At 34.0% G+C, this 15288-nt stretch overlaps 2 protein-coding genes across 2 annotated transcripts; both read right to left on the minus strand.

Annotated features, from left to right (window-relative positions):
- Positions 1 to 4547: 4547 nt before the first annotated feature.
- On the minus strand, positions 4548 to 4853 carry LOC110944561. Its single transcript, XM_022186220.1, has one exon. It carries the CDS (start codon positions 4851 to 4853, stop codon positions 4548 to 4550), a length of 306 nt encoding a protein of 101 aa, XP_022041912.1.
- An 85-nt stretch (positions 4854 to 4938) lies between these two features.
- Positions 4939 to 5472, minus strand: LOC118479522 (secreted RxLR effector protein 161-like). Its single transcript, XM_035974078.1, has one exon. It carries the CDS (start codon positions 5470 to 5472, stop codon positions 4939 to 4941), a length of 534 nt encoding a protein of 177 aa, XP_035829971.1.
- Between the last annotated feature and the right edge of the window lie 9816 nt (positions 5473 to 15288).

Genomic DNA, 15288 nt, shown 5'->3' on the forward strand with positions numbered 1-15288 from the left:
TTAATGATCCTATCTCTTACAATGAAGCCATTAGCAGTGATCAGTCTTCTGAATGGAATAAAGCAATGATTGATGAGCTTGATTCCATGAAGAAAAATGACGTTTGGGATTTGGTAGAATTACCCAACGGAGTCAAACCCGTAGGATGCAAATGGGTGTTCAAAACAAAACTGGATCCGAATGGTAACGTTGAACGCTACAAAGCGAGATTGGTTGCAAAGGGCTACACTCAGAAAGAGGGAATTGATTATCAAGAGACGTTTTCACCTGTCTCTCGTAAAGATTCATTAAGGATCGTCATGGCCCTAGTAGCTCATTTCGACTTAGAGCTGCATCAGATGGACGTTAAAACCGCTTTCCTTAACGGAGACTTGGACGAAGATGTTTACATGAAGCAACCTGAAGGTTTTGAGCCTGAAGGTCAGGAGCATCTAGTCTGTAAGCTGAAGAAATCCATTTACGGGTTAAAACAAGCATCACGTCAGTGGTACCTCAAGTTTGATGAAGTCATGAAGAAGCAAGGTTTTATGAAGAATCAAGTGGATCAATGCACCTACCTCAAGATGAGTGGGAGCAACTTTACTATACTTGTCCTTTACGTTGACGACATTCTATTGGCAAGTAATAGTTTAGACATGTTGCATGAGTCGAAGCGGTTACTCTCGCATAACTTCGACATGAAGGATCTCGGAGATGCGTCTTACGTCATTGGCATCGAAATTCACCGAGATAGAAACAAAGGGATCTTAGGATTGTCCCAAAGGGCCTACATAGATCGTGTCCTTACACGATATAACATGCAACAGTGCAAACCCTCCATCGCTCCAGTAGTTAAGGGAGATGTTTTCGGTTCGTTTCAGTGTCCGACAACAGAGGTTGAGAAGGAGCAAATGAGCCAGATACCTTACGCATCAGTAGTCGGGAGCTTGATGTATGCTCAAGTCTGTACTCGTCCAGATATCGCTTATATTGCTGGAATGCTAGGCCGTTATCAGACTAATCCTGGCCTAGATCACTGGAAAGCAGCTAAGAAGGTACTTCGATATCTGCAAGGGACGAAAGACTATAAGCTGACTTATAGAAGAAGTGATCATTTAGAAGTGGTGGGCTATTCTGATTCTGACTTTGCCAAATGCAAAGATGACAAGAAATCCACTTCGGGCTATATCTTTATGTTAGCAGGCGGCCCTATCTCTTGGAAGAGTCATAAACAACAGTTGACCACAACTTCCACAATGATGGCAGAGTACATTGCTGTCTATAACGCAACCTGTCATGGAATGTTGATTAGAAATCTGGTCACTGGACTCAAAATTGTTAATTCCATTTCTAGACCATTGAAGCTTTACTGTGATAATTCAGCTGCCGTTAGTTTCTCGAACAGTAACAGTTCGACTGGAGCTGGTTTATATCTCGATACGAAATATCTATTTGTACGTGAACGTGTTGAGGAAAATAATCTTTGTATCGAGTATATTAGTACTAAGGATATGCTTGCGGATCCGATGACTAAAGGTCTCCCTCCTAAGGTTTACGAAGAACATGTTCGGAATATGGGATTATGTAAAGACCTTATTTGAGCATATTGTACTAGCTTATGTTTTATGTTTAATGAAATTTCCTCAAGTTTGATTTTGTATGTCTATTAGAATATGTTCAACCGGTATAATGGCATATAGACAAATAAATAAAAGTTACAAATCAAACAAAGGGCTTACGTGTATTTTGATCATGATGATTAGGTTTTAAATTAAGGCTATAGTATGATTAATGGGGGTCCTGAGTCGCATAATGATTCAACGGCTGTATTTCTCTGCTATAGTACTTGTTTAAGGCTAAAATGAGTGTTAACTCCTGATCAGGCTTATCTAATACTCATAGTAAATGATTACTCGGCTAAGTGGGAGAATGTAAGGTTAAATATATTATGTTTAATATTTAATCTATAGCCATCTTAATCATTTACATTATAGAGATCAAAATATATTAGAACCTATTATTAATTAGTTGGTAATTGTTGATGGACCATATTACCCTTAGTAACTAATTAGGTTTCCTCCTGGGTGCTTATATAAGGAGAATAAGGTGGAGGTTTAAGGGTTACTCAGTTTCACAATTCACACCCCATTAGATCATAACATCATTAGTTTCGGCCTCCTCTCCAAAGCCGATATCCCTTTTCGGTTTCTTAGCACCATCATCAGTTAGCATCCTAAGGAGGAACCGAATCAAGATGACAGGCATGTCGAACTCTCTCACTGGATTCTCCTCTGCACTGTCTGCGGTGACAGGTATGATTTATATTGTTTTCCTTTATGCACAAACAGAACTGAACCAACAATGCACACTAACCAACTCATTTAACTTGATGACATTTGACTCACCAAATTGATAACATTTAACATGTAACAGTTTAACAATAACCAAATTGTTGTAATCCGCTATAAAGATTAGGGTAAAGGTGAAATGATGATGATCACTACTATCACATAGCGAGACAAATGTAATGGAGATCACTGAGATGTTGAAGTGATGATAAATACTAACCGAGTGAAATATTAAAGAGGTTATCACTAATCGCTACCCTATTAGTGAGCAGGGCCGGCCCAAGGGTAAGCCAAATGAGGCTTGGGCCTTGGGCCACCAAAACTATAGGGCCTCCACAATTTGATGAAACCGCAATCCATTTATAAAAGATTTAGGGTGTGGGTTATTAACAGATTGATGGTTGGTAGTGTAGTGGTTTTGTGTATGTATGGATGTTTGTGAGACCTGGGTTTGAATCCTTGGTTCACCATTTTTTTTCTTGTTAAATTTTAACACAATCTTTCAAATAATTACACTTGGGCCCTTCAAGTTTAACTTTCAATCACATACATTTTTTTTGAGAAAAAGGCCACAAGATTTTATTTCGCCTTAAACCACCAAAATGGTTGAGCCGGCCCTGTTAATGAGATGTTAAAATGGTGATATTACTATATTATTAGCTAGTGAGACATTGAAGAGGAGATCATCACCCAATTAGTGAGACGATCATAGATGTGATTACTATCATGCTTAGTAAAAGTTAATAGTGAAGATAATTATTGGTGGATATGTAAGGGGGTAAGTTAACACACCCAAATCACTATACGTTTTTGTGTTTCTTTTTTTATCACTTTTTGCTGTGAATGTATCATCGAAACACACGTTTAAATAAGGAGGTGGGGGCGGTATCATTTGCAAAAAATTTCATCACTCACAACATCCAATCAAGTTTCGCCATGTCATCAACCATTTTTCCATCACTCACAACCTTTTTTAGTGGCAATGGTCATGACTAACACCTAACAATAAACCCTCACACCCCCTCACATGTTCCATCACTCACAAGCCATCACTCGTGAAAACAATTACGGAAATTGTTCTTCACGTGATAAAATGCATGGTGGCGGTGATTTGTTTGTTCCCATCACTCGTGGAACTTGCCTCCCACCCCCAGTCCCCTAAGAAAATATTTCATATAAAACTTTTTTAAACATAGTCACTAGTTTTTAAAATAATCAATTCACCTCTAAACCAGCCTTCACAATTTTATCTACATATGACTATCAATTTAGGAAATAAATGGATTGTTATGTTTTTTGCGATACCAAGCCTTGTGTGTGTTTTGTGTGATGTAAGGTGTATTCATGCATGTATTCATGTGTTTGTATTGTTCAAAATTAATCATACATTACATGATTGGGGTAGGAAAGTTAAGATGCTTAGTCCACAAATAGTTTGTGGTAATATTCAAACAATTATTATCATTCTCTCCTCTCTTTTTGCTAAAAAGTAAATTAAAAGTACAATTATTATCATTCTCTCATCTCTTTTGGCTAAAAAGTAAACTAAAAGTAAAAATAGAATCGCTATTTAAAAATAAAATTCTTACATAGTGGCGCAAGAACGTAGAATCAGAATAAAAAATAAAGAAAAGAAAGAAATATAAACACACCATGTGTGAACAAGATTTCATCATTTTAACCGTCCAGGATATTTGATCGGTCAAAAGCGATATTTTGGTTGAGCCCTTCATTGCTCACAGCTAAGAAGTAAAAACATATTATATTGTTGTTTTTTTAAGTACTTTCTGATATAAAACCACTGGTGAAATCTGTATTGAATCTTCAATCTATATGTTACATATTATACAAATGTGATACAACTAAAGAACAACATACAATAGTATATATAACGTACATGTGTTAATTGTCAAAACATTTATAAGAGGTTAACTGCCAAGGCAGTTACAACAGTTATGAGAGGTTAAATGCCAAGGCAGTTACAAGGGGTGTTTTGTATATCTGTTTTATGACACTCCCCCTCAGATATACATATTGTTCACTATACATTATTAACAACATTCTTCAGGATGACGTTAAATCGATACTTCAGGACCTATATGATAAACTGATACTACAGGACCAGTTATGCTGCCTCGTTAAAAACCTTGCTAAGAAAACCCAATGGGACAAAACTTAGTCAAGGAAAAGAGTACAGCGTGTATAATGCTCCCCCTCAATTTAACTAACGTCTTTTAATCCACGAAGCCCGATCTCATGTGATAAGTGCTCGAAACTGCTTCTGGGTAACGACTTTGTGAACAGGTCTGCTAGATTTTCACTTGACTTGATCTGACGAACATCGATTTCCCCTTCCTTTTGTAAGTCATATGTTGAGAAGAACTTTGGTGAGATGTGCTTTGTTCTATCGCCTTTAATGTAGCCTTCTCTTATTTGAGCTATGCAAGCAGCGTTGTCTTCATAAATAATCGTCGGGTCTTTCTTGATTTGTTCTAGTCCGCATGCCTCTTGTATATTATTGATCATTGATCTCAACCACACGCATTCTCGACCAGCATCATACAATGCTATCAATTCGGCATGATTTGATGATGTTGTTGTAAGTGTTTGCTTAGTCGACTTCCAAGAAATTGTTGTGCCACCGTATGTGAAAACATAACCTGTCTGAGAATTTTGCTTTGTGAGGATCTGATAGGTATCCGGCATCAACATACCCAACAAGCTGGTACTTTTGATCTTTCTGATAGAAAAAACCTAAGTCTTGTGTCCCGCAAATATATCGGAATATATGTTTTTCACCATTCCAGTGTCTACGTGTTGGATTCGAACTGTATCTCGCTAGTACATGAACCGCAATTGCAATGTCAGGTCTTGTGTTATTTGCGAGATACATAAAGGCACCGATCGCGCTTAAGTACGGTACTTCTGGACCAAGTACTTCTTTGCCTTCTTCTTGAGGGCGATAAGGATCCTTGTGTAGATCTAGCAATCGGACAACCATAGGTACGCTAAACGGATGTGCTTTATCCATATTGAAACGTACTAACATCTTCTGGATGTAGTTTGATTGATGGACAAATGTGCCATTGCACAGATACTCAAATTGTAGTCCAATGCATAACTTTGTCATACCAAGATCTTTCATCTCAAATTCCTTCTTTAACAACTGAGCAGCTTTCTCTATCTCTTCAGGAGATCCGATGAATCAACATAGACTGTTATTATAGTGAAATTTAAGAGTGATCTTTTAATAAAGACATATGGACTGATTACATCAGACTTGTATCCTTCTTTTTCGAGATATTCACTAAGTCGATTGTACCACATACGACCAGATTGTTTGAGACCATATAAAGATCTCTGAAGCTTTATAGAACACATATCTCGAGGTGTTGATTTTAATGCTTCAAGAAATTTTAATCCTTTAGGGATTTTCATGTAGATGTCATTTTCAAGTGTCCCGTATACGTATACGGTGACGACATCCATTAGTCTCATATGAAGTCCTTCAGAGATTGTGAGGCCGATTAGGAACCTAAGGGTTATCGCATCCACTACAGGGGAATACGTTTCCTCATAATCAACTCCTGGGATTTGGGAAAATCCTTGTGCTACAAGTCGAGCCTTATATCGTACAATCTCATTCTTTTCATTTCTCTTTATTGAAAACACCCATTTATAACCTACTGGTTTGACGTCTATGGGCGTTCGGACTACAGGTCCGAAAACATGTCGCTTTTCGAGCGAATTTAGTTCGACATTTATGGCTTTTTGCCATCTTGACTAATCATTTTTGTGCATGCACTCTTCTAAAGTTTTTGGTACGTAATCATTTTCATTGATTACATCCGTTGCTATAGCATATGCGAATATATCATCAACACGTGTTTTATTCCGGTTCCACATTGTACTGTCTTGTACATAATTAATAGAGATCTCATTTTTCGTTCGGTACCGGTGTTTCTTCTGAAACTTCATTTTCCTCTGGAATTATAGTTGTCTCTTCCGGGACATTTACCTCTATCGGGGTTTCATTTATAACCTTTTGTGAGTTTTCACCAACTGCGTTACTTTGCTCTTTTCGTTTCCGTGGGTTTTTGTATTTGGAACCGGTTGGCCTCCCACGCTTCCGTTGTATAGTAATCGCTTCTGGGATTACTTCAATTCGAGCAGGTGCATTTGATGCTGGTACATGTGACTTTGTCGCTCTATTCGTGTCTGTGAATGCATCTCTTTGCAAATGTATAATCTTTTGGACTTCATATTCATATTGACCACTTCGGGGGTCAAGATTTGATAGCGATGATGCATTCCATGTTATTTCTTGTGTTACCAGTCTTTCTTTGTTCTTATCTCCCCCTAAGACTGGGAACATCGTTTCATCAAAATGACAGTCAGCATACCGTGCTGTAAACATGTCTCCTGTCATTGCTTCTAAATATTTAATAATGGAAGGGGAGTTAAACCCAATATAGATACCCAGTCTTTTTTGGGGTCCCATTATAGTACGTTGTGGTGGCGGTATTGGTACATATACCGCACAACCGAAAATTCTAGGGTGGGACAAACTTGGTTCTCGTCCGGAGACCAGTAGCAATGGGGAGTATTCATGATCAGCAGTTGGTCTCAATCTAATCAGTGCAGCGGCATGCAAAATAGCATGACCCCATGCAGAAGATGGTAGTTTACATCTCTTTAAGAGTGGTCTAGCGATTAATTGTAATCGTTTAATCAGAGATTCAGCTAAACCGTTTTGTGTGTGAACATGAGGTACTGAATGTTCAACATTGATCCCAATTGACATACAATAGTCATTAAAAGCTTGAGATGTGAACTCTCCCGCATTATCCATCCGGATGTTTTTACTTTGATTATCCGGGAAATTTGCTCTCAATTGTATGATTTGAGCTAAAAGTCGGGCAAATGCTACATTTCGAGTAGCTAAAAGGCTCACGTGTGACCACCTTGAGGATGCGTCAATTAAGACCAAGAAATAGCGGAATGGTCCACACGGAAGATGAATGGGTCCACAAATATCCCCTTGGATTCTTTCTAAAAAGGATGGGGTTTCATGTATCAGTTTATTTTGTGTGGGCCCAGTTATAAGTTTGCCCAGAAAGCATGCTACACATGATAAGTCTTGTGGTAGCAAAACTTTTAAGTTTTTGAAAGGGTGCCCGGTTGCACTTTTGATTATTCGTCTCATCATTATGCTAAACAGGGTGACGTAGACGGTCATGCCATATATTGAATGTGTCTTTATCTAATAGCTTTTGGTTACTCATTATGTATGATTCGATAGAATTGATATTAGTACAATATAATCCAGAGGATAATGCTTCTAATTGTTCAACAATGGTTTCTTGAGCATTTTTTTTTTTTGAAGTAATTTGAAGATATTCAATTTTATTTTCAGATATTGTTTTTAGGTGGTAACCGTTTTTTCGAAATATCTTTAAAGCTAAGTAAATTTCTTCTGGAATTACTTGAATATAATGCATTATCAATAGTTAATTTGGTACCCGAAGATAATGTTATGTGTGCTCTTCCGGAGCCTTCGATAGGGTTAGTACTACTGCTATCTACCAGACATTCATCACCAATAATAGCTCTACTGGAGTTAGCATACAAATTTCTTCAGGAAATAAAAATAAATAAATAAATAAAAGTTAATGCAAAGAAGTAAAATGAAACTATCATTTCAATAATAGTGAGAACAATGCCTTATCATTTCAGACTATCATGTTATCACTTTCATGCTTCTCACATTTTATTTTCATGTAACTACTTCCTCAATTTGCCACTGCTAGTGGTCAATATCATTATTAACATTATTAATTCTCATGGTTGATCTCATCGTCATAATATTCTCTCCATGATCGTTACCTTTATACACCATACAATATAAATCACATTCGCTTCAGGGAATGTAGTTGAGCCGAAACAAACTTTATGGCTTTTATCCATTGGTCACACAAATGTAAAATCATTTTAAACTTTTCATACTCTCTAATGATACTGTTACTTCAGGAGTATATCACAATTTGACAAATGACAATTTTTTTTTATCAACACTTTCCTCATAAATAATCTTCTCTTTACAATACACCAATTGAGAAGTAAATAAATGTTCAGGTGTGATATATAAATATATCTATACTCTTTTATGAGAGTTATCTACAAATGAAAGAATAAGGCATTTTAAAAACAAGCCTTCCAATGAAATGTATATTGTATGAGAACTTCGGGTTCTATACAAGAAGACAATTTTCATATGTAGTGATGAGTTTGTATGTGTGTGTATATATATATATATTCATTAAATTAAAATCACACCAATTTATTGATATAATATATTTGTAACGCACAACAACTTTTTATATATTAATGTAATATTATTAGTGTTGTTATTATTATTAATATAATTAACATTTGTAACGCACAACAACAACTAATATTATTAGTGTTGTTATTATTATTAATATAATTAACATTTGTAACGCACAACAACAACTAATATTATTAGTGTTGTTATTATTATTAATATAATTAAGAGAAGGCCAGTGCCCAATATCCTTTGACATATATCATAATGGTAAGTTGAAACTTTAGATAATATTAAACCAATTAACTAACTTGAAAGTCTTACCATGAGCAAATATCAGATGCCTCATGAAAACTTTTACGGTAAAGCTTTGGAAAAATGAGTACCCCTCATCACGGATGGAGATAAGTAACATTTAATAGTTAATTATAATAAAAATATTATAAACAGTGTTAATATGATACAGTTGTTTTCCATCATCTCTTGAAGAGAGTGATTCTCTTGAAGAGAGTGATGGAAGTAGATATAAACAACCTTTTCTTTTTCACACTCTGTCATTTTCTATTTCAAAATAAAGCTTCAAAACCTCATGAAATCATTTGTTATCATAACATCAAAGAGTAGAAAAAAAAATAACAAAGAAGTCGTTCGGCGCCAAGATAGCAAAAAATACTGAAGATAATAAACCGCCGGTAAACCTTTCCGACCCACCGGATCTCTAAAAAAAACCGTCACTGATTTGCCGGAAACGGTTACAAAAACCGCTGCCGGTTAAGCAGCCCGAGCGTCGTCGCTGCCGGTGATGATGATGATGAGGATGATTGTAGCGCTGGTTAACCGGTGAGTTGAATTGCTGGAGGAAGGTTTTCGGGTAAGAAATTTACGTATTATGGGTTGTTTGATGTGGTTTGTTCCCGTTGCTTGTGGCGGCAGTGACCGCTGGTTGGCGATTGAGGACAGTCGCCGGAGTGTTCTAAAGATCATTCTAAAAATCCTAATTTGGCCATTCAAAAGTCCAAATCGAAAGCCTATTTTGTATACATTAGATCTAAAGGAAAGGGACTTGTGGAATAAGGTTTGGCATGCTTACTGTGAAAAAAAAAAACTGCCATTGTAGATAAATAGGAAAAACACCCCTTTCTAATTACCACTTTGTGAAATTCAAGTTTTCGCATCTGTGCCTATTTAAATAAAGTTCAAGATATGATACTGTAAATAATGCATTTGAGAGATTTGATCGATGTGTACCAGGATTATGAGTGGCCGATGATTGTATGTGTTGTGATCAGTGGATTGTTCCACTCCTACACTTTGCAAGTTAGAACAATGTTTTGATATGATTTCCGGTAAACCTCAGCGGAGAGTCTCGTGCTGATAACGTGATATAAAACCACTGGTGAAATCTGTATTGAATCTTCAATCTATATGTTACATATTATACAAATGTGATACAACTAAAGAACAACATACAATAGTATATATAACGTACATGTGTTAATTGTCAAAACATTTATAAGAGGTTAACTGCCAAGGCAGTTACAACAGTTATGAGAGGTTAAATGCCAAGGCAGTTACAAGGGGTGTTTTGTATATCTGTTTTATGACACTTTCATTATTCTCTTCCGTTCGGCCCCGCTTGCCCTTGCGGTAAGAACATATTAATTATTAGGGGAGTGGGGGTGGTCCGTGATGGCCACCCACCACGCGTTGAACTTAAGCAGCACACCGCCGCCACCACCCATATCACGCGTTAATGTTTTGACGCGTTGATAATATCACGCGTTGAAATGTTTTGGAAATCAAACGTTGCACATGCTTTTTGACCATTATTCAACGGTAATTTATTAAAAAAAAAAAAACCTTTAAACCTTTAAACCTTTTATCTATATATATCTCCATTTTTAACCATTTCATCCACACCAAAACATAAACACATTTCACACAATCTACATCTTTCTCAAATGGAGTTACCTACGGATTCGACGTTTCCGATGTCTAGCGATAGCGATACCGAGTCCTCTTCTGACAATGAGACGCTAAAATATTTTGTGTCGGTGTATAACGAACTTGATACTAGTTCGTACCGCCCAAAGAAGAAGATGGTAGACCGTGATCGTATACGTGCCAACGAAGTGTTAATGAACGATTATTTTGTGGAAAATCCGCTCTACAATGCCGAAACGTTTAGAGATCGGTTTCGTTTACCCAAAGAATTATTTTTAAATATTGTTGGAGACATCGAAGCAAGCGAGGAATGGTTTCAAGAAGGTTACGATGCGAGGGGCAAACCGAGTTTCACAGCTATACAAAAATGCACGTACGCCATTCGCCAACTAGCGACAGGTAACCCTCCCGATCAATATGATGAATACCTAGCTATAGGGGTGTGCATGGGTCGGTTTGGTTCGGTTTTTACTATTAACCATAACCATAACCGCTAGTTCGGTTATGGAGTTTTGGTAACCACTACCATAACCAAACTTCGGTTACGGTTAATCGGTTATGAAGTCGGTTATGGTTCGGTTTTGGTTAATTTCGGTTAAGTAACCAAGCAAGGTTTGAAATAAATAGGTTTGTGCATGATTTGAACTTAGCTTGAGCCTATTTTATAAGATAACAGAGACTAAACTTTTTGGTTAAACTACCGATTTAGGGTTCTTTTTAATAAGGTAATTCTCAAACAAAAACAATTATGGCCATAACACCTTAGTTCTTTATTAAAATAAATGGCATCTACATCAAGATCATTTTGTTACAAACATACTTTTATCTTAGTAAAAACCCTCTATATGGTTTTGTAAAACACAAATCTATATATATTAATAAATGAGATGATTTGGGCCATGTGTCTTTGAATGGTGGAACCATTTTGCTTATGTGGCATCCTATGGTTAAGGAGATGGTGATTTTGGGAGGGAAGACATAATATTAGATGGTTTGAGAATTGGACACGGGATCCGAATTATAATCGGGTCAAAGTTAATGGATCTTATATATCATCTTTTCCAAACAACAATTGTTCACAGCCTCAGTTTTTTCAAACCCTAGATCCATTTTTCTCTAATCTGGTTCTTCCTTCTTCACCGATCGAACATAGGTATGTTATTTTTTTTTCTGTCTTTGATTTTTCTTTGTTATTTTAAACACAATCTATCTCTTTCTTAAACCCTAGATATCATCTATCGATCATCGCCGCATTTTCTTCTTAAATCACCATATACCAGGTTCGTTCTTGCAAATGATGTCTTATTTTTCACCATTAAATCTTCTTTTGATGTTATTTTTAATACAATCCATACAGACTTGGCTGAATCATTTGAATCGTCCATCGATTTGAGCAGATTCATGTTGTATCATTCATATTTTCCTTTAATTAGGGCTTTTTTTCTATCATTAGAGTTTTTATTGATATTTAACTTACCTGATCCATACAATTTTTTTATGTTTGAATTGTCCAGCGATTTGTCGGAAAATTCAAAATTCTAACGATTCAGTAACCAGGTTTGCGATTTTGTGTAGTATTTTGGTTTTTATAATATTCATTTTATGTATGTTCTTCAGATCTTCTACGTTCCAAATAGACTGTTGACCAGCATGTAAAAATATTTTGAAAATTTTATAAAATTAGGGCACATCACTAGAATATGGCGTGAAAAAGAAGTTTTGTCAATGAATATCTCTAAACGAATGTAGCTTACTATTCTTGGGTTGGTTTTTTTTACAAAGATAGAAGTTGAGTTTTGTTTATTTATCTTGGTTTTTTTTTTCTGTTCATGCTCTTTCTATTTTTGGGGACTGATTTTGCTGTTCAATTTTTCAAGTTGCCATGGCTTAATGCTCATCTTACAAAGATCTGGCCTTTTGTTAACGAGGTTAGTTGATTGTATTCAATGGTTATTCGATGCTTTAGTTGAGTGGTGTATGTCTGTATTTTAGGTTTTTGATATTTATTATTGTAAATGTTAGTAGATATTTATTTATTGTAAATGATATGTCCACATAATTTGCAGGTATGTAATCTATAGTAGATATTTATTTATTGTAAATGTTTAATGTCAATTTTTGATGAATTTTCTTTTTTTATATGTAGATCGAACATGTTATAGGTGTATTTAATCAATAATCTATAAAAAGATCTAAGGTAAAACTACATGATTAAGTTAAATACTGTTTCTTTATGTTGTTCGATCTTCAATTTATTCAAGAAAAGTTATGTTTTTGATGTTGAAAATTGTTTTGGCAGTTGCTAATGTTTGTTGTTCTTCTTATTTTTTTGTTGATCATTAGACATATAGTCAAGGTATGTAAACAATATTAGATTGTTTGTTTTTCATCATGATTCATATGAAATGATGTTTTGTTAAAAAATTATTTACTGTTTTTGAAATTCGGACTCGGAATGTTCGTATACCAAAACAGGTTAGTTAAATGTTGTTGGTATTGTTTGTTTTTTGATATGTATACTCTTTCTTATTTCTTATTAAATTTTCTGTTTAGGCATAATTTTGAAACTTTATGTCATTATATTTTGAAGTTCATATTGTTAGTTTTGTCAATTATGAGTTTTTCTATTTAGGTTTAAAAATACCTTTAATTTCTTTCTAAAGATGTTTTTGTTTCCATAAACACATTACTGTTTTTAAGGTTAATTTTTCTATTCTCAATTATAACTCGGTTTATGTAATTAGACATTGTTTCTATAAATAAGTTACCGTTATATTTTTTTAAAAAATTCATTTATTCCTTTGCAGTTATGGATCCTAAAACAACGCTCCAAATGTTTTTAAAGTTGATTAATGACTATGATCCTATATAAAAATCGGACTCCGATAATTCCTCAAACAAAAGAGGTTAGTTAAATTTTATAGTTTTTTTTTTTATCTTTTTTAAGTTTGTAATATTTAATTTTATCCTTTCTGTTCAGTAATTTTTTTAAATTAGTAATATATGTTCTGAATGATTTATGGTTTGTATTTTCCCATGGTTAACCGTCAATCTTTTGTGAAATTCGTACTCGGAATGTTCGTCTACCAAAACAGGTTAGTTAAATGTTGTTGGTATTGTTTGTTTTTTATGTATAGTCTTTCTTATTTCTTATTAAATTTTGTGTCACTATTTTTTTTAAATTAGTAATATGTGTTCTGAATGATTTATTGTTTGTATTTTCCCATGGTGAATCCTTAATCTTTTTTGAAATTCGGACTCAGAATGTTCGTCTACCAAAACAGGTTAGTTAAATGTTGTGGGTATTGTTTGTATTTTGATATGTATACTCTTTCTTATTTCTTATTAAATTTTCTATTTAGGCATAATTTTGAAACTTTATGTCATTATCTTTTGAAGTTTATATTGTTAGTTTTGTCAATTATGAGTTTTTCTATTTAGATTTAAAGATACCTTTAATTTCTTTCTAAAGATGTTTTTGTTTCCATAAATACATTACTGTTTTAAAGGTTGATTTTTCTATTCTCAATTATAACTCGGTTTCTGTAATTAGAAATTGTTTCTATAAATAAGTTACCGTTATATTTTTTAAAAAAAATCCTTTATTCCTTTGCAGTTATGGATCCTAAAAACAACGCACAATCGTTTTTAAAGTTGATTGATGACTATGATCCTATATTTTTTGTATGTTTCTTTGGTTTTCATTTTATCAACAGACAATAAGTTATTTAAGCTAACGCACAATCGTTTTTAAAGTTGATTGATGACTATGATCCTATATTTTTGGTATGTTTCTTTGGTTTTCATTTTATTAACAGACAATAAGTTATTTAAGCTTATATATTGTTTGTATCGATTCATAGGAAATACCGTATGATTTTGCAAGCTTATTGTGGAGAGGAAAAGTTCCATATGGTCAATGTCTTGAACTTATTGATGATGACTTATGCAATTGCAGGAGTCTGAATCTTCTTCGAACACAAGAGGTAAGTTTAATTTTATCTTTTTTTGGTGTTTTTTGATCCAGTATAATGATAGTTTTCATCGTTTATGCTAATCTCTATAATTTTTAAGTTATTTTGTTTATTTTTTTTTTGGCAAATCTAACTATGATATTTTTTGAAATTTGAAAATCTTTGTTTTTTTACTAATAAATTTTGTATTGTATTAAGATGTATTAATGATTCTTTTGTTTTGGTTTTTTATTTCTGTTTTTCTTTTTTCATGATTAACTAATAAATTTTATATTGTGTTAATTTTGAATCTATTATAGATTATGTAAATTTTTAGTGTGTGATATGTTTTTACGGAATATTGATTGTTTTATAAAAATAAATAGGTTTTAAATTTTTTTGAAACCGTTCATTTTTTATTATTTGTTTTAGAAGTTTCTCCCGATATTATAAGTTTGTTTCTATAGATAGTTTACCGTTTTAATTTTTAAAAAGCCTTCATATTTCATTTGCAGATATGGATCAGAGTAACAACTTTCCTTCATTTTTAAAGCTTATTAAGGAAGATGACCCATTATTTTTGGTATGTTTATTTGTTTTCTAATTATTATTATTTTTTGTCACTGTTTTTTTGTCTTATTTTGTTAAATTTAATTACTATTCGTATTAGATTGTTAAACATTTATTTCCCTTATATGTAGTTCAAAGATGATTGGGATAAAAAAACTGAACCGAAAGG

Source organism: Helianthus annuus, chromosome 6 (assembly GCF_002127325.2).
Source record: "Helianthus annuus cultivar XRQ/B chromosome 6, HanXRQr2.0-SUNRISE, whole genome shotgun sequence".
Lineage (NCBI taxonomy): Eukaryota > Viridiplantae > Streptophyta > Magnoliopsida > Asterales > Asteraceae > Helianthus > Helianthus annuus.